The sequence below is a fragment of the Impatiens glandulifera genome, chromosome 2 (assembly GCF_907164915.1).
Source record: "Impatiens glandulifera chromosome 2, dImpGla2.1, whole genome shotgun sequence".
Taxonomy (NCBI): domain Eukaryota; kingdom Viridiplantae; phylum Streptophyta; class Magnoliopsida; order Ericales; family Balsaminaceae; genus Impatiens; species Impatiens glandulifera.
Genome location: NC_061863.1, coordinates 36,784,512 through 36,812,422, shown reverse-complemented (window position 1 = coordinate 36,812,422; position 27,911 = coordinate 36,784,512). Strand labels below are relative to the sequence as shown.

General features: G+C 32.4%; 2 protein-coding genes across 4 annotated transcripts; both read left to right on the top strand.

Moving 5' to 3' along the window:
- The first annotated feature begins 16,145 nt into the window (after window positions 1-16,145).
- Window positions 16,146-23,122, top strand: LOC124926770 (sister chromatid cohesion 1 protein 2). 3 transcript variants are annotated; one of them, XM_047467061.1, is made up of 13 exons: window positions 16,146-16,388; window positions 17,553-17,823; window positions 17,906-17,943; window positions 18,032-18,075; window positions 18,751-18,830; window positions 19,251-19,681; window positions 19,768-19,900; window positions 20,755-20,891; window positions 20,976-21,289; window positions 22,359-22,416; window positions 22,510-22,531; window positions 22,614-22,746; window positions 22,823-23,122. In XM_047467061.1, exons 1-13 carry the CDS (start codon window positions 16,265-16,267, stop codon window positions 22,931-22,933), a joined length of 1,896 nt encoding a protein of 631 aa, XP_047323017.1. In that variant the 5' UTR covers window positions 16,146-16,264; the 3' UTR covers window positions 22,934-23,122. The 3 variants fall into 3 exon arrangements, with proteins under 3 accessions (XP_047323017.1, XP_047323018.1, XP_047323016.1); XM_047467062.1 differs by having other exon boundaries at window positions 17,906-17,952; window positions 19,789-19,900; XM_047467060.1 differs by having other exon boundaries at window positions 17,906-17,952.
- Window positions 23,123-24,171: 1,049 nt separating this feature from the next.
- On the top strand, window positions 24,172-27,054 carry LOC124924618 (WPP domain-associated protein-like). The gene is made up of 5 exons (XM_047464631.1): window positions 24,172-25,258; window positions 25,394-26,155; window positions 26,521-26,647; window positions 26,770-26,871; window positions 26,989-27,054. Exons 1-5 carry the CDS (start codon window positions 24,180-24,182, stop codon window positions 27,052-27,054), a joined length of 2,136 nt encoding a protein of 711 aa, XP_047320587.1. The 5' UTR covers window positions 24,172-24,179.
- Window positions 27,055-27,911: the final 857 nt, after the last annotated feature.

Here is a 27,911-nt window from a genome sequence, read left to right as displayed (position 1 = left end):
TCGGGTTCGAATGAGTAACCGTTTACAACAGTTTATTTTAACTTAGTTTCGCCCAGATCCGCATAAAAAATAGGTTGAATTTTCTATCTAGTCACACCTTTTATACTAAATCTGTGTCAAAGATATTTATTGGATGTGTATTGGTTAGACTATTGGTGAATATGTAAATATTATTCACTAGAATATGGTGTCATTAACCAATAAAATAATAACAAAACGGTGATGATTTAATCTTCATTGACTCATTTTTAATAAATCAATTTGTGAGATATTTGTTATAGTTTACTTTGTTTGAATAATAATTTATTTGCTTTTGTTAATAATATTGGGATTTTGTTGAAGCTTAATTGCAAGATGGGTCATAACACTTAGAGGAGTGCTGAATTTAAGGTCATTTTGCTGCTATATTTATTTAGTAATTCAATTGTTTTTTATTTAATTGAAAATTTTCATTATGTAATTATTTGTATATTGTTAAAAATATATTAGTTTATTAGAATATTTCAAAGAATTATTATTATTTATAAACTTTACTAGTTTTATTTAACAAAAAACTTTGCTTAAAATTATTGTTAGATTGATATTTTTATACAAAAGTTGTATTTTAAAGTTGATATTCAAAGATACTCATTATCTAAAATATTAGAATCTGAGATTGGATTTGCAGGTTGAATGTAAAATCTTAATAGGTTGAATTTATTGTTTGAAAATTTAAATTTGACAACAACAATCCGCTGTCACTTATATTTACACAGAAGTCAAAGAAAATCCCAATTTTAAAATTTGATTTAAGATTTTAAAAGGGGAAATTTGATCAAATAACCTCAAAGATGAGGTTATTTGATCTGATGGTAAATTGATGATTTTATTGCGCTCGTGGTGATTTTATTTTTTTTGGACGATTTTGCCCTTGTCGCGAAACGTTAAGTCACTTAGCGTTTCGCGAAGTGACGACATGTGAAATGTCCAAATTGCCCTTACTATTTAATATAACCTCCGTACTTTTTTTTCATTTCTTTTCTTCTCCTTCTCTCTCTTCCCGCTCTTCTCCTCCTTCTCTCTAAACTCCGGCGGCGGCGGCGGTGATCTCGTCGGAGATCTCGGCGGCGAAGTTCGTTCGAAATCCACTATGAGCTCGACGACGTGCACGAGCACTGTTCCAATAGGTACGTCTATTTGAAGCATGTTTTATTGATGTTCGTTTTCTGAGATTGATTAGGGTTTACTTCCCGTTTCGCTAAGTGCCCAGCGATTCGCGAAGGACTTCTCGTTTCGCTAAGTGCCTTACGATTCGCGAAGGCCTTCCCGTTTCGCTAAGTTCATAGCGATTCGCGAAGTATTAATTATCCGTCTCTAAATCAAATCATGTTTTTATATTGCAGCTGAAGTTTTCGTTTTCTATAATGGAGAGTGGAAACTTGATGCTGATGGAATACTGTATTTTGATGCATCTTCAATAAAAACATTTGATCTACCCCAAAATACTCGTTATGCTGAATTACTTGATATACTCTACGATAGACTTAATCTCCAGATATCAGCATACGATTTAGTGCTCCAAGTGAAGTATGATATTCCGAATATCAGAAATCCAAAACCTGTTTTTATTGATAATGATGGGGATTTGAACACATATCTATCACGCTTGATTTTGGGTCGAACAGTGTCACCATTGTGTGTATCTGTAGTGGAGAAGTCAGCGTTTACTAAAGAAAAGATACTACTACTTACATACCCAACTCAAGAAAGTATACTACCACCACAACTTACTCAGAAATTTGTTCCACCTGTTGTACCCTTGGAATTCTTTGTTGAAAGTCAAAATGAAGCCGGAGAAACCTCTTTGCCTCACATCCCACTTACTCAGGACTTGCATGTTAATAGTGGTGAAAAAGCATCAATACCTATACAACCAAGTGCAAGAAGATCATCATTGGGTACACCAACTAGTGCAAGAAAGGCATCAAATGGTACACCAACAAGTGCAAGAAGATCATCAATGGGTACACCATCTAGTGCAAGACGATCTTCAATGGGTACACCATCGACAGACCCGACAGACACATCACCGCCAGACCCCACATTTGCGATGGCATTAACTAGTGAAACCGTATTGGAAGTTGGTTCGTTCTTTGAAAATAAAAAAGAACTTCAACTTGCTCTATATAAATATGCGATGGCCAATCATTTTGAATTCAAAGTGGAGAAGTCAAGAAAAAATCTTTGGGAACTCAAATGTTTGGATGAGACATGCAAGTGGAGTTTGCGGGCTGTGAAAGGTAAGTTTTCTGAGATGTTTGAGATCCGGACATTTGAGCATCAACACTCATGCTCAACTTTGTCGAGGCCCAAGAAAAAAATGCAAACACCAGCATGGGTTATTGGGCAGTGCGTGAAGAGCAAGTACATGGACCATCATCATAACCACTTGCCTAAGAAAATAATTGAAGACATGCAGACAACTTATGGGATATTTTTGACTTATAATAAGGCATGGAGGGCAAGGGAAAATGCTTTAATAGCGGTGCGAGGAACGGTAGAGGATTCTTATGGAATACTGCCATCATACCTTTACATGTTGGAGAAGTGTAATCCTGGTACCATAACCGACATACAGACAGACGAGCTCGGTCACTTCAAGTATATGTTCATATCCCTAGGCCTCTCAATTAGGGGTTTCAAATCCTTTTGTCGTCCTGTATTATGTGTTGATGCTAGTTTTCTTAAGCACAAGGTGGGTGGTCAATTATTGGTGGCTATTGCATTGGATGCGAATGAGCAACTATATCCTGTCGCATTCGGCGTTGTTGATTCAGAGAATAATAACTCCTGGACTTATTTCATGCAAAAACTGAGAGACGCAATTGGATTAGTTGATGATCTCGTCTTCGTATCCGACAGACACCCAAGCATCGCTAATGCCTTGTGTGCTGTTTTCCCAGAAGCAGACCACGGTGCGTGCACATATCACATAAAGATGAATATTGTGGCCAAATTCAAAAGTGATAAGTGTCATGCGGAGTTTGATTCGGCTTCAAGGGCATACACTGTCCACGAATTTAATCGTTGGTTTGAGAAAATCAAGGTTAAAGATCACCGGATTGCTGCCTATTTGGAAGAAATTGGGTTCCCAAGATGGAGTAGAGCATTTTTTCCCGGTAAGCGATACAATCAACTGACAAGCAATTATGCTGAGAGTTTCAATAGTCAGAGCAGGGAAGCCAGAAAGTATCCCATTTCAGAAATGGCTGAGTATTTAAGATTCACAATACAACAATGGTTTAACGATAGAAGAGAAAGAGCGTCTAATCACGAAGAAGTTTTATCTCCAAATTATGAGAAGGTGTTACGTGAGGGAATCGAGAAGGCCAGATTCTATACAGTCCAATCGCTTAACCGATTCGAGTTTTATGTGCATGACAATCAGTCTCATTTCAAAGTCAATTTGAAAGACATGAACTGCACTTGTAGAGTATTCGAAGTTTCGGGACTTCCTTGTACGCATGCAATGGCTGCTGCCCGTAGTCGGAATTTGGTTTCTTATGACTTCTGTTCAAGGTATTAATATCTAGCTCACGTGTTCATTCTGTTTAACCAATTAATAATTCGTTATATTTTCCCTACACACAGGTATTACACAACTGAGTGTTGGATAAATTCATATGCCGAGACATGTTATCCTCCTGGTGATGAAGAAAATTGGGATGTTCCTGAACATATCAAGCAACGTTCGTGTCTTAAACCAAATGTGAAGGTTAAGAAAGGCAGGCCACAAACAAAGCGTAGGTCATCCCAGGGTGAGGTCCGTAAGATCCCGAGACGATGCAGCTCATGTGCTGGGCTTGGACATAATAGGGCAACATGCAAAGCAGTTATGCCTGCACCATCTACTGCACGAGCTTCATCATCTAAGCAGCATGACTCATCATCTAAGCAGCATGACTCATCATCTCAACAATATGAACCTTTAGCTTGATAGATACTATGTTGTAATATATGTTGTTAATTGAACTATGGTACTGGTATGTTGTTAATTCAGGTTTAATGTTTATGTTGTATGTTCTAGTAGTAGTAGTATATGAGTAGGGAAACGATGAGTATTAACTTAGCGAAACGGGAGGCACTTAGCGAAACGGGAGGCACTTAGCGAAACGGGAGGGACTTAGCGAATCGAAAAGTGCTAACTTAGCGAAACGAAAAGTACTTGGCGAAACGAAGAGTACTGGGCGAAACGAAATACATCAATTTTGTTGCTTCCTAACTTATCTTTTTTGTAGGTTGAAGGGTCAATTTACAATACATCAATTTACACAAAATAATTTACAATACATCATCCAACTTCCAAAATATTCATCAAGGTTTACAATACATCAAAATAAGTTATCCAATTTACACAAAATAATGTTTAAGGTTCCATAATCTGATGGAATAACCGGACCGCCATCTTCTGCCTAAAAAACCCCATGTTTTCTGAGGTCACATTGTGCAAGGGTTGATTAGCGGTCAAGTGTTCCATGTACATTAGCGTGAAGACCCCACAGTCCCCGCTCTCTGTTGCCCGTGGGACTTCTCCAACCTTAGCAGCAGCGGTTTTCACTTTGGGGTGTGGAAACCGTTTGTAAGTCATTGGTTGGATGGGGCCTTCGAAGTTGAAATTAGGATACCTTACCCTCTCACCGGGAGTGATTGTTTTGGCGAATATAATTGGAATCATGTCGCAGAAGGGTTTCAAATAAGGATCCAGATTCTTATAAAGATAGGCATCACAGTCGTACACGTCAATGCGGTACTTTTGAAGACGTGCTACACATAAAATCCAGTGTTTCTAGTTAATGTTCACTGGCATGTAGACATCGTCAATTGTTGACCATTCTGGCATATATCTATGTGGTGCGCCCATATAATAGTCTTTAAATTCGTCGACTGGATATTTGGCAGGATCCTTAATAAAAGCCCTGTGCAGTCGCCTGATTCTATCCGACAATACGCAATCCCCAATTGCCGCATGTGTATTTTTATATGTCTTGGGATAGCAGGAAATCATTTTCCGCAGAAGATGGCAGAATGCATCGATTTCCTGCACAATGGGAGCATACAACATACATTTAGTACATATCAAACAACATTGACTAAGTACTTAGCGAAACGAAGAGTACTTGGCGAAACGAGAGGTACTTAGCGAATCGACAAGTACTTGGCGAAACGACAAGTACTTGGCGAAACGACAAGTACTTGGCGAAACGACAAGTACTTGGCGAAACGACAAGTACTTGGCGAAACGACAAGTACTTAGCGAAACGAAGATTAATGAATTGATTTGCACGACTTACAGTGTCTTCAATCCATGTAAACCTTGTTACAACTCTAACCAACACTTCCTTCTTTGCTTGAACCGTATGTAAATCCGTTGTCGAATTATCGGTTTTTGGATCATCCAACCACGCCTTTACTTTATCCAGCAGCTCATCTTCAAATTTTTGAAGGTGATTCACTTTCATAGGATCCTTTGTCTTGGGGATTTTTGACGAGGAAGGGTTGGTGTACGAGTCATCTTTTTTCGGCTTCCTCACTCTCCTCCCATAATTTCCTTTAGGAGGAGTATTGTATAACTGGAAATCGTCATTGTCATCATTGTCATCATTTGTCTGTGCCTTCACATCCCCCACAGTCTTCTCATCCTTCACCTTCAAATCCTTCACCTTCAGTTTCAGATCAACCTCCACATCATCCACCTTAGCCACACCATCCAGCTTCTCACCGTCCTCCAATTTAGCCTCAACCTCCATCTTTACGTCCTCCACCTTCGCATCGTTGTCTTTTCGTTCATCCTCCACCTTCTCATCATCATCGACCTTCTCATCGTTCTCCACCTTATCCTCATCCATCTTTTCATCATCATCCACCTTCTCATCGGTCTCCACCTTCTGTGCGTCCTCCACCTTCTCACCGTCCTCTTTTTGTTCATCCTCCACCTTCTCATTGTCCTCCATTACATCGTCTTTCCCATCAGTCTCATCATTCACCTTCTCATCATCCCCCACAGTCTCCTGCATCGCTATCATCTCCTACAAAATAGACAAAATTCACACTTAGCGAATCGACAACAAGTAATTTGCGAAACGAAAAGTACTTAGCGAAACGAAAAATACTAACTTAGCGAAACGAAAACTACTTTGCGAAACGAAAAATACTAACTTAGCGAAACGGAAACTACTTTGCGAAACGAAAAAAATTTTATTGGTTTCATAGGTAATCTATCTCGTTTGACAAGGTATCAACAACAAAGTCATGGTTTTGAAAAGAACATGTGTTAGCAAAACAAACCCTATAATTTTACATGGAAACATTTAGATTCTTCAGAAAAAGTCTTTGAAGAAGCGATCGTTGAACTCCAGATAAGAGAAAATTGTTTGAAATTTATTTCTTTAGCTTAACGACTAACGAAATCAAAGTCAGCCAATCTTTGCTTATCTGGAGGTCAATGATAGATTCTTCAAAGGCATTTTCTGAAGAATCTAAATGTTTCCAATGTAAAATTAGAAGGTTTGTTTTGTTAACACATGTTCTCTTCATAACCATGAAGTGATGTAAATACCTTGTCAAATGAAGTTCATGATTAACTATAAATAACAAAAAATCTTGATACTTAGCGAATCGCGAGGTATACTTAGCGAAACGGTAAGTCCGTAGCGAAACGGTAAGTCCGTAGCGAAACGGTAAGCAGATCTGAAACGGAAACACATACGCTCTTATCAGACAGAGATTTTCTGCAAATATGAACAAATAACAAATAATAACCTAACGAAATGCTTAAACATGAACCAATATGAACCATATAAGAAATAAGAATCAACAAAACGGAGAAAATGATGGACATAAAGGAAATATGAAAAGGTTTTTGAAATGAAGAAAATGTAAACAAGAACATAACTGTTAGAATGAAGATCTACCTCGACGCCGTTCAAATAGTTAGAATCGGAGAACTCACATAAACCCTAGTATAAGAAACCTGCATGCAAAATAGATCTAGGGTTAGAAATCGGCAATAGATAAACATAAATGAATTAGTTAGGTTAGAAGAGCTCTGATCGGGTTTGATTTGTATGGATATTGGAGGAAACGGAGACGTCGTCGCCGCCGGCCGCCGTCGTCGCCAGCCACCGTGAGTGAAGGAGAGAATTGGAGAAGAGAGAGAAAAAAATTTAGGGAAATGAAATTATTTGGGTATTTATACAAACCTCTAATCCACTTCGCGAAACGCTAAGTGACTTAGCGTTTCGCGACAAGGGCAAAATCGTATAAAAAAAATAGAACACCACGAGCGCAAAAAAAATTATAAAATTCCACCAGGTCAAATAACCCGGTTTGCAAGGTCATTTCGTCAAATTTCCCTTTTAAAAGAGGTTAACTATTCCGGCGAGGTATTTATAAATTATTTATTTTTATATATTTTAAAAAATATAACTTATTCAAATAAATCAATAAATAATTTATAATTTTATATTTAAAAATATAAATTATTTAATTAAATGAATTTATGTAATTAATTTTTTAATTATAATTTATATTAGAGTTATTTGTTTTCGACTTGGACAAGTCGTGTTAGACTCTCAATCGTATCGTGTTGTGTCGTGTCTTAATCTTATGCGCGTCGTATCATACCTTGACCCTCTCAAAATATTATGAGCCACGGTCTCTTTCATGTCGTGTCAATTCATATTCACAAGTTTATTCGTGTTTAAATTCGTATTTTGTATTATTCCGACTAGAGTTTCGATTCAATCGTATCGTGTCGATGTCCATTTTTATGTGTGTGATGTCGTGTCTTGACACACTCATGTTAATTATTTATATATATATATATATATTAAATTTTATTATTAGTAAAAATTATAAAATATGATTATTTATTTATTTTAATTTAAAAAACTTAAATTAATTTAATAAGTTAAATGTGTTAAATATGTTATTTAAAAAATTAATTAATATGTTAAATATGTAAGATATATAGATATAAATTTTAACATATAATTTTATAAATAATAATTTGAATGTAAATTATTTAAAATATATTTTAAAAAATTACAAATAATTATTCAAATAAAATTAGTTAATAATTTATCGACGCGACACGAATAGGTCGAAACTCTAGTCGAAATAACGCGAAATGCAAATTAAACACGAATTAGCACGACATGAATAAACTCGTGGACATTAATTAATACGACATGAAAGAGTCTGTGAATTATAATATTTTAAGTTAGTGAAGACACGATATGACACGCATAAGATTAAGACACGACACGATTGAAAGTCTAACATGACTTGTCACCGTCGAATACAATTGTTTAAGCATGATGCTCGGCTTTAGAATGAATTATGGGCATATTATAAGTTCATTTCTAAGTAATTTAAGATTTTATTAAATTGTTAGAACCAATATTAATACATTTTTTGTTATCCTTTATAATTCTCAATCAATAAAATATTATAAATTATTCTGGTTAACCATTCTTGTTTGACTATTTATAAATTTTTTTTATTTATATATTTAAAAATATAAATTATTCAAATAAGTCAATAAAATAAATTTATATTTATATATTTAAAAAAACACAACTTATTTAAATAAATGAATTTATGTAATTATAATTTATATTTAGGGTTATTTGCTTACTATTGTTTTACAAGTTAAATTAGTTCCATTTTAAAATTTTATATTATTTTACATCAATAAAATTATGTATATTTAAAAAATGTAATTTATTCAAATAAATTAATAAAATAAATTTATATTTATATTCTTAAAATATATAACTTATTCATGATCCTAAAAGGGTTATTTGTTTAGGATTGTTTTTAAATTTATTTTATATTTACTTATATATAAAAATAATAATATATAACTAATATTTTACAATTATAGGTAAACTTTTGATTCTTACTGCGGTTGTATATTCACTTACAAATTCTTACATTTCTTATATACAAGCCTTCACTTAAAACATTATTTTCTTTGTCAAATATTTTGTTTTGATTTTAATGTTATATATGATTACATTTAGAATATGTCTGTCTACCTACAAATAAAAAATGTGTTATTTTTTTTATTGATCCACACTTTAGGTATATTTTTTTTTATTGATCCACAAATATTTTATTTTGATTTTGATGTTAATCACTTAATCTAGATAGGATTACATTTAGATTGCTAGTACCTAAAAAGAAAGTATTATTCTTTTTATTGATCCAAAATATAGTGCAAAGTTATTAAAATATTAAATTAATCCTTAAAATTTTATAATTTTAGTTAACATATATTAAGCTATTTATATTTTTATAATTTAGAATTTTAATTTTACAAATTTATAAATTATTTATATTTTATAAAATAAATAAAGTGAATTTATATTTAAAACTTTAAAATAATTATCGCACTCTCAAAAAATAACTCATGTAACTTAATAATTAATTAATTTTAAAATAAACTTTTATATACGATAACTTTAATACAATAAAGAATACTTCTTGTATGATGAAAAACTTGTTGAATAATTTGATAAGTAATTAATATTTAACAATTATTTTCCTGTTTTTATATAAATTAATTGTATTTTAGTTTTAAGAATTCTTACAATTAATTTCGCAATTATATTTTTCATTACGGTTAAGAAATTAGTCAACAATAGCAGGGGTTGACCAAGTATTGTTAATCGCAAAAAACCTTAGTTCGATATTAACTCTGTTAGAAGTTAGTATATATTTCTATTATACGCAAGTCGTCACAATTTCTTGAACGGAGTCAAGTACGGAAGTGTTTGTTTAGACTTGAAGCGGTAGATAAAGGGTTGGAAGATTCAGAAAATAAAGAACACAAGACACAAAGTTTGTTTATGGATGTTCGGAGTAAACTCTTCTACGTCACCCCTTCTTCTCGACCTCGAGAAGAATTCCACTAGAAGATTTGATTTGAATAACACCTTTACACAAATCCAGTCAGAAACCAAGTCTTAAACACTGCCTGTTTCCGAACTCCTAACACACATAACACTTGTAACTCTATCAACTTACAAAGAACTCACAATATAAAAGTGATACAATGATTTTTGGTATAAACAATCTCTCACAAAAGAAAAATGCTAAGGCAAAAGATTGAATATATATTTATAGAGAGATAGTTTTTAATTAGCAGGAGAGCCCCGAGTGTCAAGTCTATGTTTCTGTTTTCCTTTAATCTTCTTATATCCAAAGCACAACTAGGGGTGAGCAAACGGGTAAACTCAATCCGTATTACCCAACCCATATTCAACCCAAATTAAATTTACTTAACCCATAACCCAACCCATATTATTTACTAATATGGGTTGGGTATGGATTGGGTAACCCAAATTATTAATTTTTTATTTTTTATTTAACATGTGTTTGACTCATTTAACACATTTTAATCCATTTAACACGTTTTGACATTTTAACACGTTTTTCACATTTTTCATGTTTTTGGCACGTTTGACACGTTTAACACTTTTTTTACGTTTTTGACATGTTTAATACGTTTTTCACACGTTTAACACGATTTTGACACGTTTAACACGTTTAACACATTTTTGACATGTTAAACACATTTTTGGCACGTTTAACACGTTTTAAACGTTTTTCATATTTTTGGTATGTTTAACACGATTAACATGTTTTGACACGTTTTTCACGATGATGACACATTTAACATATTTTGACATGTTTTTCACGTTTTTAGCACGTTTAACACGTTTAACATGTTTTTCACGTTTTTCACATTCTTGACACGTTTAAAACATTTTTAACACATTTTCACACGTTTTTCACGTTTTTCTCATTTTTGGCACGTTTAACATATTTTGACATGTTTTTCACGTTTTAGCACGTTTAACACGTTTTGACACGTTTAACATGTTTTTCACGTTTTCACATTCTTGACACATTTAACACGTTTTAAACATTTTAAACACATTTTCACACGGTTTTACGTTTTGGCACATTTTGACATGTTTAACACGTTTTTGACATGCTTAACACATTTTTGACACATTTAACATGTTTTCACCTTTTTGACACGTTTAATACATTTTTTACACATTTAATGTGTCAAACATGAAAAACATGTTAAACGTGCCAAAAACGTGAAAACGTGTTAAATGTGCCAAAAACGTGAAAAATGTTAAACATGTCAAAAACGTGTTAAACGTGCCAAAAACATATTAAAACTTGTCAAAACGTGTTAACGTGCAAAAACCATGTTAAACATGTCAAAAATATGTTTAATGTGCAAACACGTGTTAAACGTGCTAAAATGTCAAAAACGTGTTAAACGTGCCAAAAACGTATTAAACTTGCAAAAAAACGTGATAAACGTGAAAAACGTGTTAAATGTACCAAAACATGTTAGATGTGCTAAAAATATGTTAAATGAGTCAAAAACGTGTTAAACGTGTTCAACATGTCAAAAACGTGTTAAACATGCCAAAAATTGGGAAAACATATTAACACATGAAAAACGTGTCAAATATGTCAAAAACGTCTTAATAATGCCAAAAACGTGAAAAACATGTTAAACGTGTGAAAAACGTGTTAGATGTGTGAAAAACATGTTAAACGTGTGAAAAACGTGTTAAACGTATCAAAAACGTGTTAAACGTATTAAAATGTGAAAAACGTGTTAAACGTGCCAAAAACGTGAAAACCATGTTAACGTGCCAAAAACGTGAAAACCGTGTTAAAATTATCATAAATGTGTTAACGTGTTAAATATGTCAAAAACGTGTTAAATGTACCAAAACGTGTTAAACTTGTCAAAAATATGTTAAACGTATTAAACGTGTCAAAAACATGTTAAACGTGGCAAAAATGTGTTATTAGTGTGAAAACGTGTTAAACATGTCAAAAACGTGTTAAATGTGCCAATACCGTAAATATGTGCCAAAACGTGAAAACGTGCCAAAAACTTGTTAAACGTGCCCAAAACGTGAAAACGTGCCAAAAACGTGTTAAACGTGCCCAAAACGTGAAAACGTGCCAAAAACGTGAAACGTGTTAAACAAGTGAAAAACGTGTTATAAGTGTGAAAAACGTGTTATAAGTGTGAAAACGTGTTAAAAATATTAAAAACGTGTTCGACTTAAAATTGGAAGATGATTAGTTTATATTGGATGAATAATAAAGAATTAAATTAAATTTATATAATTTGGGTAACCCTAACCCAACCCAAATTAAATCCAACCGATAGTCAACCCAACTCAACCCAACCCAAATTAACCAACCCGAATTAATATTTTGGGTTTGGGTAAACCCAAATTATGCTCACCCCTAAGCACAGCAACGGTCATATCTTCTTCAATGGAGACACTTGTCCTCCTTCCGTTGGATGAGTGTCATGATAGTACATCAAAGAATATGCTCTTTTGATCTTGTCTGTACTAGATGATAATGTGTCAAATATTTATTAATGGATCATGGTGTACTAGGATAGTACAACACATGCAATTTGACTGATAGCGCATACGTGACAGTCTTCTATAGGATTAGCTCAGTTGCTTTGCATTAAATGATGGCGTGTTGTAGAGCTTCGCGTGTTGATGTAGCGTAGCTCTACTTGAGTGCTAACATACTACTGGACTTGAACATAATACCGGATACTACCGGACTTGAACATAATACCGGACTTGAATATAATACCTATGACATCTATAAGGTGAGATTTCATTGGACTTGCAAGAGGATGTTTATGCGAACTAACAAAGTCCACTATTTTAAACACTCCATTTTCTCCCCTTTAGCCTCACAACTAAACATTGTTTTAGGACGACTATATTTGACATAAACATCTCTTTTGTCTTTTCTCCTTTGACCTTGTGCACTACAACAAAAAAATCATATCTAGTATTGAACCTAATTTATCATTGTATTTTGAACTACGCTTTATATAAAAATCAAATTTCTTTAGCGTAAGCTAAATAACATTCATAGTCATCTTCTTCTTTCTCAAATTTCCTACCCATATGTGGTATAAATTCTTTTGAAATACATAGGGGATAGTGCTCTCTAAATTCTGATTGTTTTGATCATAATTTAATTGACGACGTCAACTCGTAGATTCACTCTCAATTCTAGATCATGAAAAAAATGTTGGTGAACATGATTCACTATCGTGTGATGCTCGCTTCACATGAGAGATGGTGTACAACAACTCTCTGTGAAGCGTGTTCTCATGTGAAGCGAGCATCACACGATAGCTATTATACATCAACTCTAATGTGTAGTGTGCTTCACGCGAGAGTTAATGTACACTCTTAGGCGATGTGTATTAATAAAATACATTATCTCCCATCATTATCGTTGATGTTATTGTTGGATGTTTCCTTAATATTAATAAAATAAAACTTTGTTAGTTTTCCAAACAAAACATAACATTTCACATGAACAAAACATAAATTTGTTAGTTCTCAAAAACGTCAAGGGTACCATTTTTGCGATTTACGGAGCTTGTTTCCGACAAATATTTGTGAAGTTTCGACGAGCTACTAAACTTGTTTCTAGCAAATATTTGTGAAGTTTCCACGAGCTATTAAACTTGTTTCTAGCAAATATTCGTGTAATAGGTTTCATAAAAAAATCGTGAATATCTAGAAAAAATCATAAATCATAATAAAATTGTGAAATTGGAAAAAATGATAACTCAAACAATTATGTGAGATGATGTGATATAGCGCAACGATTTGGGTAACAAAGAAGAAACGGGTAAACCAATTTTTTAAAATCAATTAAATTTTAATAATATAATATTCTGCTTTAGTTTTAGTTTGATTGTTCACCATTGAGGGTACAATAAATTTTTTGATTTGAACCGAATAAAAAGGATTATTATCACCTTCAACTGAAATAGTTTCTAAATTACCTGACCAAAAATTAGATGAGCTTGACTTATGAATATCTATATACAATTAATTTACTTTTTAAATTTTAAATAAGAATTCTTGATAGAAGAATAGGAACTCTTAAAAATGAAAACATCTTCTTTTTTCTCATTCAAAATACTAGAGACCGACTTCATTCAATTTTTTGTTTTTTTTAAATAAATGATTATTTTATTAGAAACAATAGATTAAACAACATAAATAAATATCACCCACAAAATATAGTTACTATTCAATTATGAGATTTTATGATGATTAAGGAAGCAAACAATACAAGATATAAGAGACGTTAATAAGAAACTTAAATGACTAAGAATGAAGATTTTTATCACAAATTATCGTATTATTTTAAATCTAAATGATTTAAAAAAATAACAAGATAAAAATTAATCTTATCAATTAACCATAACTTATATAGTACCAAAAATTGAACTCTGTATAACTCATTCCCTATATAAAAAATTCAACCAATCTCAAATCTAATACACAAATAAATATTGAAGGAGAATGTGAAATTTATATATATATAATGATGCTTAATTTTTAAAGTGTCCGGATTGTCGGGTCGCGTGAGAGTAAATGGATATTTGGGTCGGACTGTGGGTTGACCCGCCCATAAACTTAAAATGGTTAAAAAAAATTAAAAATGCTATAGATATGGTTCAAATTTGCAACCTAACAAAATAAGTACAACATTTTAACCAACTAGACTAATAACACTTTATATTTTAAATTCAACCAAAAATTTGATAAACGCATGACATTTTAACAATATAAGTTCAACTTTTTAATTAAATAATCTATATATATATAATGATGCTTAATTTTTAAAGTGTCTGGATTGTCGGGTCGAGAGTTGTGGTTAATTTGGATATATGTGAGAGTAAATGGATATTTTAGTCGAATTGTGGGTTGACCCGCCTATAAAAATTTTACCATAATATTTTTTCACGGTTTTTTATATTATTACTCGTGCAAATACACGGAATACATGCTAGTGTTAATAATAAATCTTATCTAAAATGAATAGAATGACAATTTAGATTGTCAGCTTCTAAAAATGGAATGAAAGGGATTCTTCAAAGAATATTAAGGTTATGTTTTTTTATAGGAGAAACTAAAATAATACTAGTTAATGTGACAAAATATTAAAGCATATGATTTGAAATATTATCTTACCATATAAAATTGACTTGTTTCGGTTAAATTTGTCATATCAACTATTCGTTGTATTTTTACTTGATATACACGTTTATATTTAGTATTATTACAAGCTATTTAAATAATTTTGTTAACTAAGTTCACACATGATAACAAGTTTTAAGGAGACAATTACATAGTAATTTTTTATAATAACTTTGATAAGTGAGATTAAGATGTAGTAGAATGTGCCTTGTTTGTTTAGAAATATTTGGATAAATGAATTTTGAGAAAAAGTATTTGTAGATAATAAACAAAATTGAAAAAACAAAACATTTATATCATGACTAAACGAGAAATTTGAAGAAATGACCCCACTGATGGGCCTAATAAGGGATAGTGTCAGCGCTAGATGACCCTTATTTATTTTTTTTTGACGAAAATGCCCCTATTGCGTCGCGCAACCTGAGGTTGCGTGACACAATTTTTTATTTTTTTATTTTCCAAAAAATTTTAGTTATGAATTTTTTTTGGAAGAAAATGGCCCAGTTGCGTCACGCAATAGTGTCACGCAACCCCAGTTGCGTCACGCAATAGTGTCACGCAACCCCAGTTGCGAGACGAAGAAAAAAAATCTCGCGATTTCAGTTGCGTCACACAACCTCCGACATGGGTAAAATCATCCAAAAACAGTAAAAAGAGTCACCAACGCTTTTTTTTTTTTAATCTTTGCACTTTCCGCAATTACCCCTTTTTGAGGGTCATCTCCTCAAATTTCTCGCGATTTCAGTTGCGTCATGCAACCTCCGACATGGGTAAAATAGTCCAAAAATAGTAAAATCCAGCGCTTTTTTTTTAATCTTTGCACTTTCCGTAATTACCCTTTTTGAGTGTGATCTCCTCAAATTTCCGGACTAAACAACTAATTTAATATATGGTTAAATTAGTATATCTTGGTTGTTTTTAAGAAAGTAAAAATAGATGAGAATTCAAACAAAGCCTTGGATAGGTTATTTGAAGAATATTTCAAGGCTTCTTTGAGACTCTATTTGCAGTATCGACCGTTTCTTCTTCTTCTTCTTCTCGTAAGCGGCAGAGAGCAGTGATGGCGTCTCATTGCTGAGATTTTGAATTTTCAAGGAAAAGAGAGAAGAAATAGCAGTTGAGGGGACACGAAAATGTTCTATTCACAGTGTCTTCTTTCTAAAAAGGGAACTTTAGGTAATATTTGGGTAGCCGCTCATTGTCTTAAGAGGCTTAAGAAAGATCAAGTGGCTCAGACGGATATATCTTCTTCTGTTGGTCAGTCTCAATGTTCTCTTTCTCTGTATAATTCTTTTTTTGAAGATTAACTCATAGAAATGAAATTAGCGGTTTTACTTTTTTAAACTGCTCATCAAACTCGAACCTGAAATTACTGGTCTTACCCTTATGGAAATTGTGTTTGTTTGTTACACTTATTTTGTATGTGTTTGCATTTTCTGTATTTTGGAGACATGATTTTTATACTTATAGTTCATACATTTGGAAGGTATTGTTTCAGGTTCTGTTTACAAAGTCATCTCCAGGAAGAAAGCTGTTTTTGTTTGAAAACTAGGGTTACACTTATAATGTTTTTTTTTTCCAGGTTTTGTTTAGAAAATCATCTCCATGAAAACATGTCTTCTTCAAGTTTTTGTTTGTTTGTTTGTTGTGAAAGTTGCAACCTTAAACCAAAATAGCAAAAATAAAGGATACCCAATAGGCTGAGTATCACAAACACAAAGAAAAATGCAAACCTTAAAAAGATGTTCCTTAGTGAACATCAAACAAATGATCCAAAGGAAATAAAAAACCTACCTTACTCAAGTAAAAAATAAATCATCTAAAGTTCATCCTTGTAGATGAGATTGATGACCAACGATGGATTACCAAAGGGTTCAAAGAATGAAACTTGTATGTTTATCAGAAAGCCTGTTGCAAGTATGAAAAGACTTAATTATTCCATCACAATGTCAAGATAATACTATTACCAATTCAACATGACCTAATGGTTGAGATGTTCAACGTGTTCAAGATTTGCTATGAATAATGTTTGTATTATTAGAAACCGCCTTCTCCTTCGAAACAACATTATTGTGTTCCTTCATGCGCGTCACTAAAATTTGTTAATCTTGAAAGCTTTATTATAGTCTTTTAGTGTAAGCATTGTTAGATCAAGCGGTAACAGTCTTGAGCTAATAAGATTTCTACTAAACACCTTGATTTAAGTCTCAAGGTTGGGTGTCATAGAAATGGATGGTGTGTAGCCTCCTTAGGGAATAAAACCCTGGTCTCAATAAATAAATAAAAAATTCAACATCTGCATATATTGCTTTCTTATTTTATCTTTAGTTGAAAAATCTTGATTACTAAACCACATATAGATGCTTCTGTTCTAATTTTTCTTATACCTTATCATTTTGTTCTCCTTGTTTCCGAGTTCAGAAAAGATTCTGCTAGATGAAGTTCCTGTTGTTACCTATAGAATCCTGGCATATCTTCTTCTGGGTGTTGTGAGAATATACTCCAAGAAAGTAGAGTATCTTTACAATGATTGCAATCAAGTCCTCATCGAAATCTGTCAGTTTGCTGGCCAGAAAAGTTCCAGTATAGCTGTCAATCCTATTACATTTGCATCATCTTACATGACTGTGACTAGACCTGAGAGGTTTGAACTTGATGCTTTTGATCTAGAGATTGTGGAAGACGACACCAGGTGAGAAGAATAATCTTTTACCAATAATATATTTGTTGTTGATCACTTTTGACAGTTATTGTTTGTTCTGAGTTTTCTGCAGGCTCATTATGAACCCTAATGAAGATACTACATATCAAGGTACTCATTGTTAGTCACTTCTCTCTTTGCTTATTTGGATTTACTTACCATATTTTTTGTTAATTAATTCAATAATTTCACAAAATAGATGCTCGGACAAGTGGTGATGCAGGTCATTGTCCATTAGACAAGGTATGTTATTTTTTAACCTATAAAATAAATAAAATTATCCTACATTATTTGGTTTATGTGAATAATCATCTGAGGGTTTTGATATGAGAAGAAGCTCAACTTATGGTCATTAGTTGTACTGTTTCATTCTAAATGAACTGAATGTGTTAATTGGTTTTGGCTGAACCACATAAGATCTTGGTGGCCCTTGGCTTATATTGTTGCCAGTATGAATGGATTTACCATCGACACATCTCACAACTTTGTCCAATGGTTTATGCAAAAGTTCACATAAACCTCAATGACTATGGACTTGTTTGATACATTAAACCACCATCCCATCAACTCTTCAATCTTATCGTTCAAAGCATAAATCAAAATACCAAAATAACCATCTTCGTTTGTTCACATCATTAAATTTAAGGGTATTTTGGTAAAATACCCCAAATAAACTGTTTTTTTGTAAAGTTAGATCAAACAAGATTTTCTCCCATAATCCCTTTTGGTATCTTGCAGTATAACCCAAGATCAAACAATATGCATTTTCCACCAATTTGAGTTTCAGCAACTCAAAAAGTTTTCTAGACATAAAATTTTGTGTCTGCTCCTCATTTTTATATTCATATTGTTACTATTGCTAATAAAATTGTCCTTGTTAATCATTTGTTCCTCTGAGTTCTTAATTTTATGATGCAGTTATACAATGCACAGTATCCATCTATTGAAACTGCTACTTGCTTTGGAGTCCCTTCTACTTCTCAATCTGCCAATAGATGGTAAACAATGAGCCTATTTGAAAACTAGTGTTTTTTCATTATCTTTTGAAACAATTACGATCTCGTTGGAAAATCGCCAAAGCTAAAATTGAAAATGATTATTTTCGTTTGAAACGATTACGTTATCTTTGATATAAGATTTTTCTCACTCATAATCAAATTATTTTCGATCATGATCCACCAAATTATAGTGTAATTTTTGTATGGTATACAAATCATTTTCTATATCATTATCCAAATTATAGTGTAATTTTTTTGTTTCATTTGGTATTAGATTTTTTTCGGATCATGATCAGATTATATTTTAGATCATTGTGATTTTTTACAATCATAACAAATTTAGATTTTCCCCAACAATGATCTAACATGAAAAATAACAACTCTTTCTCACCCCCTTACTAAATTTTTCTAATTATGCAGCATTGATTCACTTACTGATGTTAACCATGGTAATTTGGGGATCTCATCACATAATGAAAGTACCACTATTACGGACGATGAAATGGTAAAGAGCCCATCACATTCCAAAAGCATATTGCAGAACAGCATGGAGAATATACGGAATGCTAATTTTATACTAGAAGAGTGCCTTGAACCTATGTTATTCGATGAGAGTGAAGAAGAACTAGACACCACTAGAGGAGTAGAACAAGTTAATATCAACACTAATAATGATGGTTTCATTGTTGATGAAGAAGAACCTCCTGACTTGATTGGTGAAGAGAAGAAGCAAATGGAAGAAGAACATATAGTTGCTGATGATCCGATGACACCATTAAAGAATACCGAAAGCCACCGAGTAAATTTTATACTTGATGTAACTCCAGAATCAAAGTTTCCTGCCACTTCAGGTTCATTTTATATTTCCATAAGTTGATTTTAATTTTTACTGTCTTTTAAATTGTATAAAAAAATGTTTGATAAGGAGAAGAAAAAGAAAATTGTTTCTTGAATGCAGGAGTGACCACGCCAGAACTTCTGGCCGTCAGCACTCCGGCTGCAAAGGAGCGAGCTAGGATTCCAAGGAAAAGGAAATGCGCATTTGATGATGTAATTGTGTTATCGAACAAGTATGTCTGAGTTTGGATTCCTCAATTTGCAATTTTCAAGAAAATATTGATAATTCTAGTAATTGTTTACACCTTCATAGATTTTAGGGCTTACCTATTGCACCTTATTTGGACTATGGTATAATTGTTAATGTGAGGGTCTTCTTGTCTTGGGTTATTTGAATTATTTGAAAATAGTCTTGTGTGATGAGCAAGTGGATTATTTGGATAAAGTGACCAAAATACGCATTTATTATTTTAAATCTAAATAAACCACATCAAACAAGCCCTGATTACAATGATAGGAAAGACCATTCACAATGCAATCTAGTCTCCCAGACTATTGCATCAATCAAATCATTCATATCATTGACTAAAATACTAAAATATCCCCCATTTTATTTTTTTATAACAATTTAAATATTAAATTCTAAGTATATTTTGGTCATTTGATCATAATAATCCAAATAAAGCACTTTTTTTCATCAAATGATATCTTACATCAGTAAAAGAACCCAAATCAAAACAAAGCTCTAGGTGTCTTCCTAGATCCCCTGGAATATGGAATCTTGCTAATTTATTCAATTATTCATTCAATGCAGAGTGTAGCAATGTAATGAGTAAATTGGTTTTCAGATTGATAGAGATGGGAGAGGAGGATATATTGGAAAATGTTTGTGTTCTGTGTATAAGAGAGAAAGAGTTGTCAATATGCATCTTTTTCGGGAAAGATGGGTATTGAAAATCTTAAAAACCCGTAGGTTCCCAATTTTAAAAGACGGTCTACTCAATAACTAACTTCTTCGGGGACCTTTAGGAAACTAACAGGTCTTGTAACCAATAACCATATTGTACTTGATCCTCCTTTTTTACAGAGTTGTCAAAGAGATCATAAATGACGCTTCTGACCTTGTGTGTAAACGAACAAAACTTCCTCATACATGTCTACACATCTGGAAAGCAACTCGGTTATCAAATCTCCTACAGATTTTTTCAGATCCCCTAGTGCCTTGTGAGTTTTAAATGTCTAATATTATGGTGCACTGCGGCGCGGGGTTGTAATTTGTGTCTTACAGGAAAAAAAAACACTTTGCAGGTGCTGCTTATAACAACTCGGGTTTCCTATTCGTTAAAAAGATGTCTAAAGCTCAAGAGAAAGATGAAAGACATAGAATAGCTAGAACTACTGAATCTGTTGATGAAGCTGTTAAAGGCCAAGATACATTAGATTATGATGCTCATAGTATATCTCCTGTTCCAGAAAAGGACAGAGTTGAGTCGATATCAGCTATTCGTGTTGGTAATGCTAAATCTGACAGTTTTGTACCCGCAAAGTCTTCTTTAAGCAACACAGAAGAGGGTATTTTGTTAGAAGAGAATGGAGAATTAAATTTCAGTCTTGCAGACGAGGTAAGTTTTGTACACCCCTTCGCTTTTTCTAAGAGCGCTGGATGTGGGAATGATATTAGTGAATAGTATAAGTGTAATATTGTAATTAATTGATTAAGATAGTGGGTTATTAGTAGTTTATATAGTAGAGTACATAATATGCCGGGCTTTGAATTAGGAATGATATACCCTTCTCTTCTCATTTACCTTTATTCTAAAAATCCTAAATCTCTAGGTTTGTACATTACAATGCGCCAATTCATATAGGCTAACTAACATTTTTTGTTGTAATTTTATACCTTCCTCGATGTTAAAGATAATGATCAATTATATTTAGATAATTATTAGTTTGTATTTATCTAAAGATAATTGTCATGATTGTCTGTCTATATTTAAGTTGTTTCCATTTTTTATTCAGTAAATAAATATTAGTTTTGTTAGGCTACAGAAAAGGGTTCTCTATCTATGGTTTTCCTTCCAACTTTTTTCTCTAAATACAAGTTTTCGTTGCCTCCTTCAGTGACGGCTATAGCCACTAGCTGATGTTTTTCTTAATTTCATTATTCGCATTATCTTAGTCTCATCATCAATGAAAAATATAAATTGCTCTCTTAAAATGAGGGGAATAGTAATTAATTCTAGGGTTTGTAACATTCATGAGTTGTATACTTGTATTCATCAACCCATCTTGATAGCTAAGATGGTGCTTGGACTAAGGGGCTTTACCATTTACCATCTTAAGGTGTCAGTTCTGATTCTCATGGGCGCATGGCGGCGGGTTGTTGTATTAGCTTCCCCGGGGATTAGTCTGGGTGAGTCTGCCGTGTGTCCTCCATAAATGGATGGTGGAGATCTATACAAATGGATGACTAGAATTAAGCTTCTTCTAGAACATGTGAAGCTTTCCTAGCAAAGCTTCCTATATTTCTATATCCTAGGGTATCTACAATCTTCTATAGACTTCTAGACTAGTCTACATGTTCTGGACATTTCTAGAAGTTGACAGATCTATCTAATTCGACATGTTGATTTCAATTCTGTTTTGCTGTTCGTACATAGCTTGATAATGGAGAATCATCGTGTATTTCAGGAAATGAATGTCTCAGGAGGAGGCAATCCAGAGGATGTGCAGAATGAGAAATCAAAATGTATATTTGTTTTCCCTAGATTCTTTTCTATTCTGAATTATTAACATTCATATTTTTACCTTACATAACATTCTGATGTGTTTTTGCTTGCAGATGAATTGTCGACAAGAACAAGGTAAATTTAATAAAGTCTATTAATTTCATTGTATTTTCCTTTTCTCCCTTTGACAAGAACATTTTTTTTCTGTGTTGTGCAGAAGGCTAGCAAAGTTTCTGTACAAAAACTTTGAAAACCGAAAGAAACAAAAACAGGATGAGGAGATAAAGTTATCGCACGTCTTGCAGAAGAAAAGCAGTAGAGAGAGCGCAAAGGCATTTTACGAGATACTTGTATGACGTGCCCTGCTTCTCAGTGCAAAGAATCTTAATTTCTAAAACCAAGCTGAAGTTTCCTCTTTTGGTGCAGGTGTTGAAGACAAGACAGTATATTGATGTGAAACAAGATAACCCCTATGATGATATATATTTGAAGGAAACTCCCAAGTTAAAGAGTTGTTGGGAAGAAGATCATGTTTAGTAGAAGTAGAAGTAGAAGTAAAAGGGTGTTAGGTGGAGGCTTTTAGCTTTTATTTAGGAGTAAATGGAGTTGGGAAGGTTTTGAATGTTAATATTATGTAGTTGTTTTTACATACTAGCTACAAGATCTAATTTTCCTACCTGCTAATGAATACCATCTCAAAATTTAAGTTATAATAGTTTTTTGGGATTACTAAAGGCTATTGAGTAGCTACATTTTTAGGAGATAAAGTTTGGTTATAAGGAGAGGGGACTTGATTAAAATTTCTAGGAATTTATCATTTTATTTGAGAAATTATATTCTATTGGAATGGTTATCCAAACAATGAAAAAAGAATGAATGGGTTATAGCCAATGCTGTTAAAATCTCGAGTTGACTCTTAAAATTTTACGATTTCACATTAGGTTAACGAGTCTGAGTCTGATTTTAAGTAAATTCTTAAATTGGTAAACTTTTACGATTTTAAATTTACTATAATAAAATTTTACGAGTTTATAAATAATTTTGATTTTACGATTTTACGTTTAAAAAACAAATTTATATTTAAAAATTAAAAAATAAAGTTATTATTTTTTAAATAAATAAATTAATATAATTAATTTTGTAAGAATAATTTTTTTATAGTGTTATTTATTTATTATTAATTTTTAAATAATTTTATATTTATATATAAATATTTTTAAAATTGGTTAGGTATCAAATATTTAATTATATATATAAATAAGAATAATATATAACTATTATTTTTTAAAATTAAACTATTACGATTTTAAGTAAACTCTAGATTTTACGAGTTTACAACTGACCAACGATTTTACGTAAACTCTCGATTTTGACAGTCTTGATTGTAGTCCTGTAGAATTTTTTTTATAAGGAAATATGATTTTTATTAGAAAAATGTATAAAATCAATAGATATACATCAATTTTATAATTTTAGAGAAACTTAATGAGTTTGATATAGGTACATTAAACAACTTTTAAGATTTTAGAGTTTATAAACAATTTTGATTTTATGATTTTGTATAATTTTATAAAATTGAGTTTTATACTTTAATTAAACTATCATTTTATTGAGTTCTCTAATTCAACATAAACTAATAAGTAACTATTTTCTAAGCTAAATTTCAGGTTAACCAACCAGTTTACAAGGGGAAACTTGACTGGATGAAATGGTTCATTTCTCTCTCTACATCTTGATTATCTTTCAATACTCTGTATTATTTTTCAAAGAAGAAGAAGAAGTAATGGATGAAATATTCAGCCAAGTTGACAACTGGTTCAGTCCCGATTCAATCATACTAATGAGAGTCTTAATCTCCGCCATGGACAAAGAACATGAAAACATCCATTATAAAAACGGGTCGATCGAATTCCTAAATTCCAGATCCAAATACTACAACCTCGCCATGATCCTTGTCGAAGGCTGTTCAAGAATGATACAAGAAAACTCAGAAATCCCAGAAACCAACAGCCAAAAGATGCTGTTGGATCTAAACGAGACCCTAAACCAGATTCAAGTCCGTCTGAGCGAACTATCAATTGCAGATTGGACTAATGAGAAGCAAGAAACGGAGAAGAAAGAGATGGCTTCGTTAACAGCTAAGTTTCATTGTTTCTCAAGGAACAGAGTGTGTAAACAGAGTAAGAACATTTTTGAAGATGATAATATGGATTTAGAGAAGATCTGGGGATTCGAAGTGGAAAAAGATACCATTTTAATTATGATCAAGGGTTTCATTGAGAATCTGAATCAAAGAAATTTCGATGGGCCTAATTTATCTGAATTTGTCGAAAAGGTAATTGTTTTAAGAAATGATTTTGCGGGTCTAATCGCCGACGAGACGCCGGCGCCGTCCAAACCAGCCATACCCACAAAACTTCAAAGAACAACGAGCGAGCCTACGCCGGAAATTCGAAAAGAAGGTAAGGAAAAGGAAGAAGATGAAGATAGTGATGGAAGTAACTACGTGGCTAAGATGATTAAGAATCATGAGTCTATTATAAGAAGACAAAACAGAGAATTGAAACGATTGAAAGGAGAGATTCTTGGTGGGAAAGTTCAACAAGCTTTTAAGAAACTTAAGGGGACAGATGATGATGGAATGGAAAGAAACCTCCATCAAGTTATTGCTCATTTGGATGAAATCATTGCATGGAATGCCGAGAAAATGGATAAAGATTCAATCTTGATTGATCAAAATCGAATGAAGTTAGAACAAGAGAGGGATGATTCAATTTTGACAATGTCGATCATGGAGGAAATTTATCAACTTCTTTTAAAAGGTTTGGTGAAAGATTTTCAGCATAAATTGGAAGATGAAACGTCTCATGATCTTGTAATTGAAGGGCTAATAAGAGAGGATGTTTTCAAGGTCATTTGCATGGAAATGATTAAAGAATGGACGACAAAAACTGATTCAACTTTCCATAATATGAACAAGGTCATGGTCCAATCGAGAAGAGAGTTAGAAGAAGAACGGGAAGATTCGGGAATCAAAATGTTTGTTATGGATAATATCAATAAACTTGTTCTAAAAGGTTTGGTAAAAGATCTCAAAACCCTAGAATCCATCAATAAATCTTCGAATTGTATTGAAATAGAGTTTTTCATAAGAGAGGAAATTTACAAGGTTTTTTATAGAGAAATGATCAAGGAAAGAAATCTAGACAACTTTGGAAATGTGATCGCGGAGGAAATCTATAGTGTGATCATGATTGAAGCAATGAAAGACGTTTACGACAGCAAAGAAGAGCCACATCAATTCGATAAATGGTTGAAAAATGGGTTGATGAAGAAAGTAATTTCTCTCGTGAGTTCCTTAAAGATGGGTGAAGTTTTGATGTGTAGGGCGAGCTCGGAGATAAAAGAACATAATACGAAGAATGAAATGGTGGCAATGGAATGTGATGAGGCCGATGAGCGAGATATGATCCAATGGCTATTAAATAGTGAGGAAAGTACATTTAGTTCTATAAGGGACAAATTGGAGAAATCTTTACAACAATTGCTACAATGTAAGGCATTGTTAAGGGAGTTTTTGTTTACTCTAGGTCAAATAGATACACAGGAAAAATTGTACACTTTTGGGCACACCAACGACGAGGTCTTGTCGTTAGGTGCAGCACGTCGGTTGTTGTCGCTTCCTTTGACGGGATTCAAGGAAACTATATTAGAATTTGAGACCGTGGCATGTCGAAGATTAGAGAACAATTTTTTCAGGTTCTTTTACTTATTTCTCTTTCTCTTTTACAAATATATAAACTTGTTTTTTTATAAGACACCAAAAATAACAACCCCCATAACAAGCTTGAAATATACATAGACATTCCTTTGTGTCATTTTAAAGTTTGGTACATTATCACCTCCTCTACTTGAGCATTATATTCAATTCGATCCTTTTAATTTTATTTGTACCAAATTAATATCCCAACTTTTAATACATGAGCCATTTTCAAAAAAATATGGACCATTTTCAAAAATATCTCAACTTGCACCAAATGTTAAATTCACCCTTCAACTTGAAATATGAGTCAATTTGAGATATTCAACAATGGGTTGAACATTTGTTGAAGTGCTTGAATTAGGTTAGAAGAATTGGAGCAACAAGTGAAGTCTTTGATAACCATCACAACTTCGTTAAGGAAAAAGGCGACACTTTATGAAAAGGCGTTTTTTATACGATGTCAAAATCTTCGTATCGCTGAAGCTGAGGTGCAAAAATACATCATTAAGTATTTCACATTAATAAATTTGAACCTTTACAAAGTCACGTATTTTATAATTTTCTTAATATTCATAGTTTACGTAGATGAAAATATTATTATTTGTCTCAGGTTGACATGTTGGGGGACCAAGTAGATATGCTTGTAGGTCTAATTGGGAAGATATACTCAACATTAGACCAACACTCTTCGGTTCTATCGCGTTATGTCCCAGTATGAAAGAAATCATAGCTTTTCATTCAAACAAATGCAAATATTTTCTCATTTTGTGTGTGCATAGATTGTCATGCATGCATGTCAAGATTTTATTAATGTTTTGTTTGTATGTAGGTTTGGGATGCTTTAAAGATGATTAAGAAGGAAATAGATAGTTTTGCTGCCCATAGAGAAAATTAGAGCCTGAGATTAATGTCTTATCAATTGAAGTCTTTCCAATTGCTGAGTTGATGTACTCAATGAACTCAGATATGAAGAACTCAGGCTCAATTCTGAAATGTATGATCAGGATTCTTAAAAAAAATTAATATAATTCGTTGTGTTTTTATCTAATTATTAAAAAAATGGTAAAATTTTACTTTTATATACTTGTTTTTTTCAAAATTTTTCTGTTATTATTTTAAGCCCAACCTAAATTTTTTTCAAGCCCACCCCAATTCAAAATTCTGGGTCCGTCCCTGTATATGATTGATAAAATTAATCCGATACAAATTGTAATGATTTTGCTGTATATAGTCTATAAGACCGTCATTCAACATGAAGAATGGTTCTTGTGCTATCACATACTATGATTCTCGAGCCATGTCGTGAAGATGCAAATTTCATTGTCTTGTATGTATAAATAATGTGAGGTGCATAAAAAAATATTTATATATTTTAATTGATTTTTCAACAATTAATAAAAGTATATTTGATTTATACAAGTAAATTTTAGAGGAGATTATTAATCTATATTAAAAAAAGGCATTTGTAATTAATAGGAAATAGTTTATAATGGTAGATATTCATTAATTCTATTGTCTAGTTTGGAAAATTACAATAAATACTCCTATAAGAGTGAAGTTAATAAACCTACTATTTTTACTATGAGTAAAACTTATATAAAATATTGTGAAATTTAAACTAGAAATCAATCATTTAAACTATTGTGAAATATATTTTATTTAGTAAATCAGTTAAGATGATAATTAATCATGTTTTTATTTATTTATTTTTTTGTTATTAAGTGGATATTTTAAAAATATGTTTTCTCAATT

Excerpts from the sequence above, each read along its gene's own strand:
- LOC124924618 (XM_047464631.1), top strand. The coding sequence starts at position 24,180 with ATGGATGAAATATTCAGCCAAGTTGACAACTGGTTCAGTCCCGATTCA. Across the intron at positions 26,156-26,520 it reads TTAGAGAACAATTTTTTCAG|GTTAGAAGAATTGGAGCAAC; the intron begins GTTCTTTTACTT and ends TGCTTGAATTAG. Across the intron at positions 26,648-26,769 it reads TTCGTATCGCTGAAGCTGAG|GTTGACATGTTGGGGGACCA; the intron begins GTGCAAAAATAC and ends TATTTGTCTCAG.
- LOC124926770 (XM_047467060.1), top strand. The coding sequence starts at position 16,265 with ATGTTCTATTCACAGTGTCTTCTTTCTAAAAAGGGAACTTTAGGTAAT. Across the intron at positions 17,953-18,031 it reads TACATATCAAGGTACTCATT|ATGCTCGGACAAGTGGTGAT; the intron begins GTTAGTCACTTC and ends TTCACAAAATAG. Across the intron at positions 21,290-22,358 it reads ATTTCAGTCTTGCAGACGAG|GAAATGAATGTCTCAGGAGG; the intron begins GTAAGTTTTGTA and ends CGTGTATTTCAG.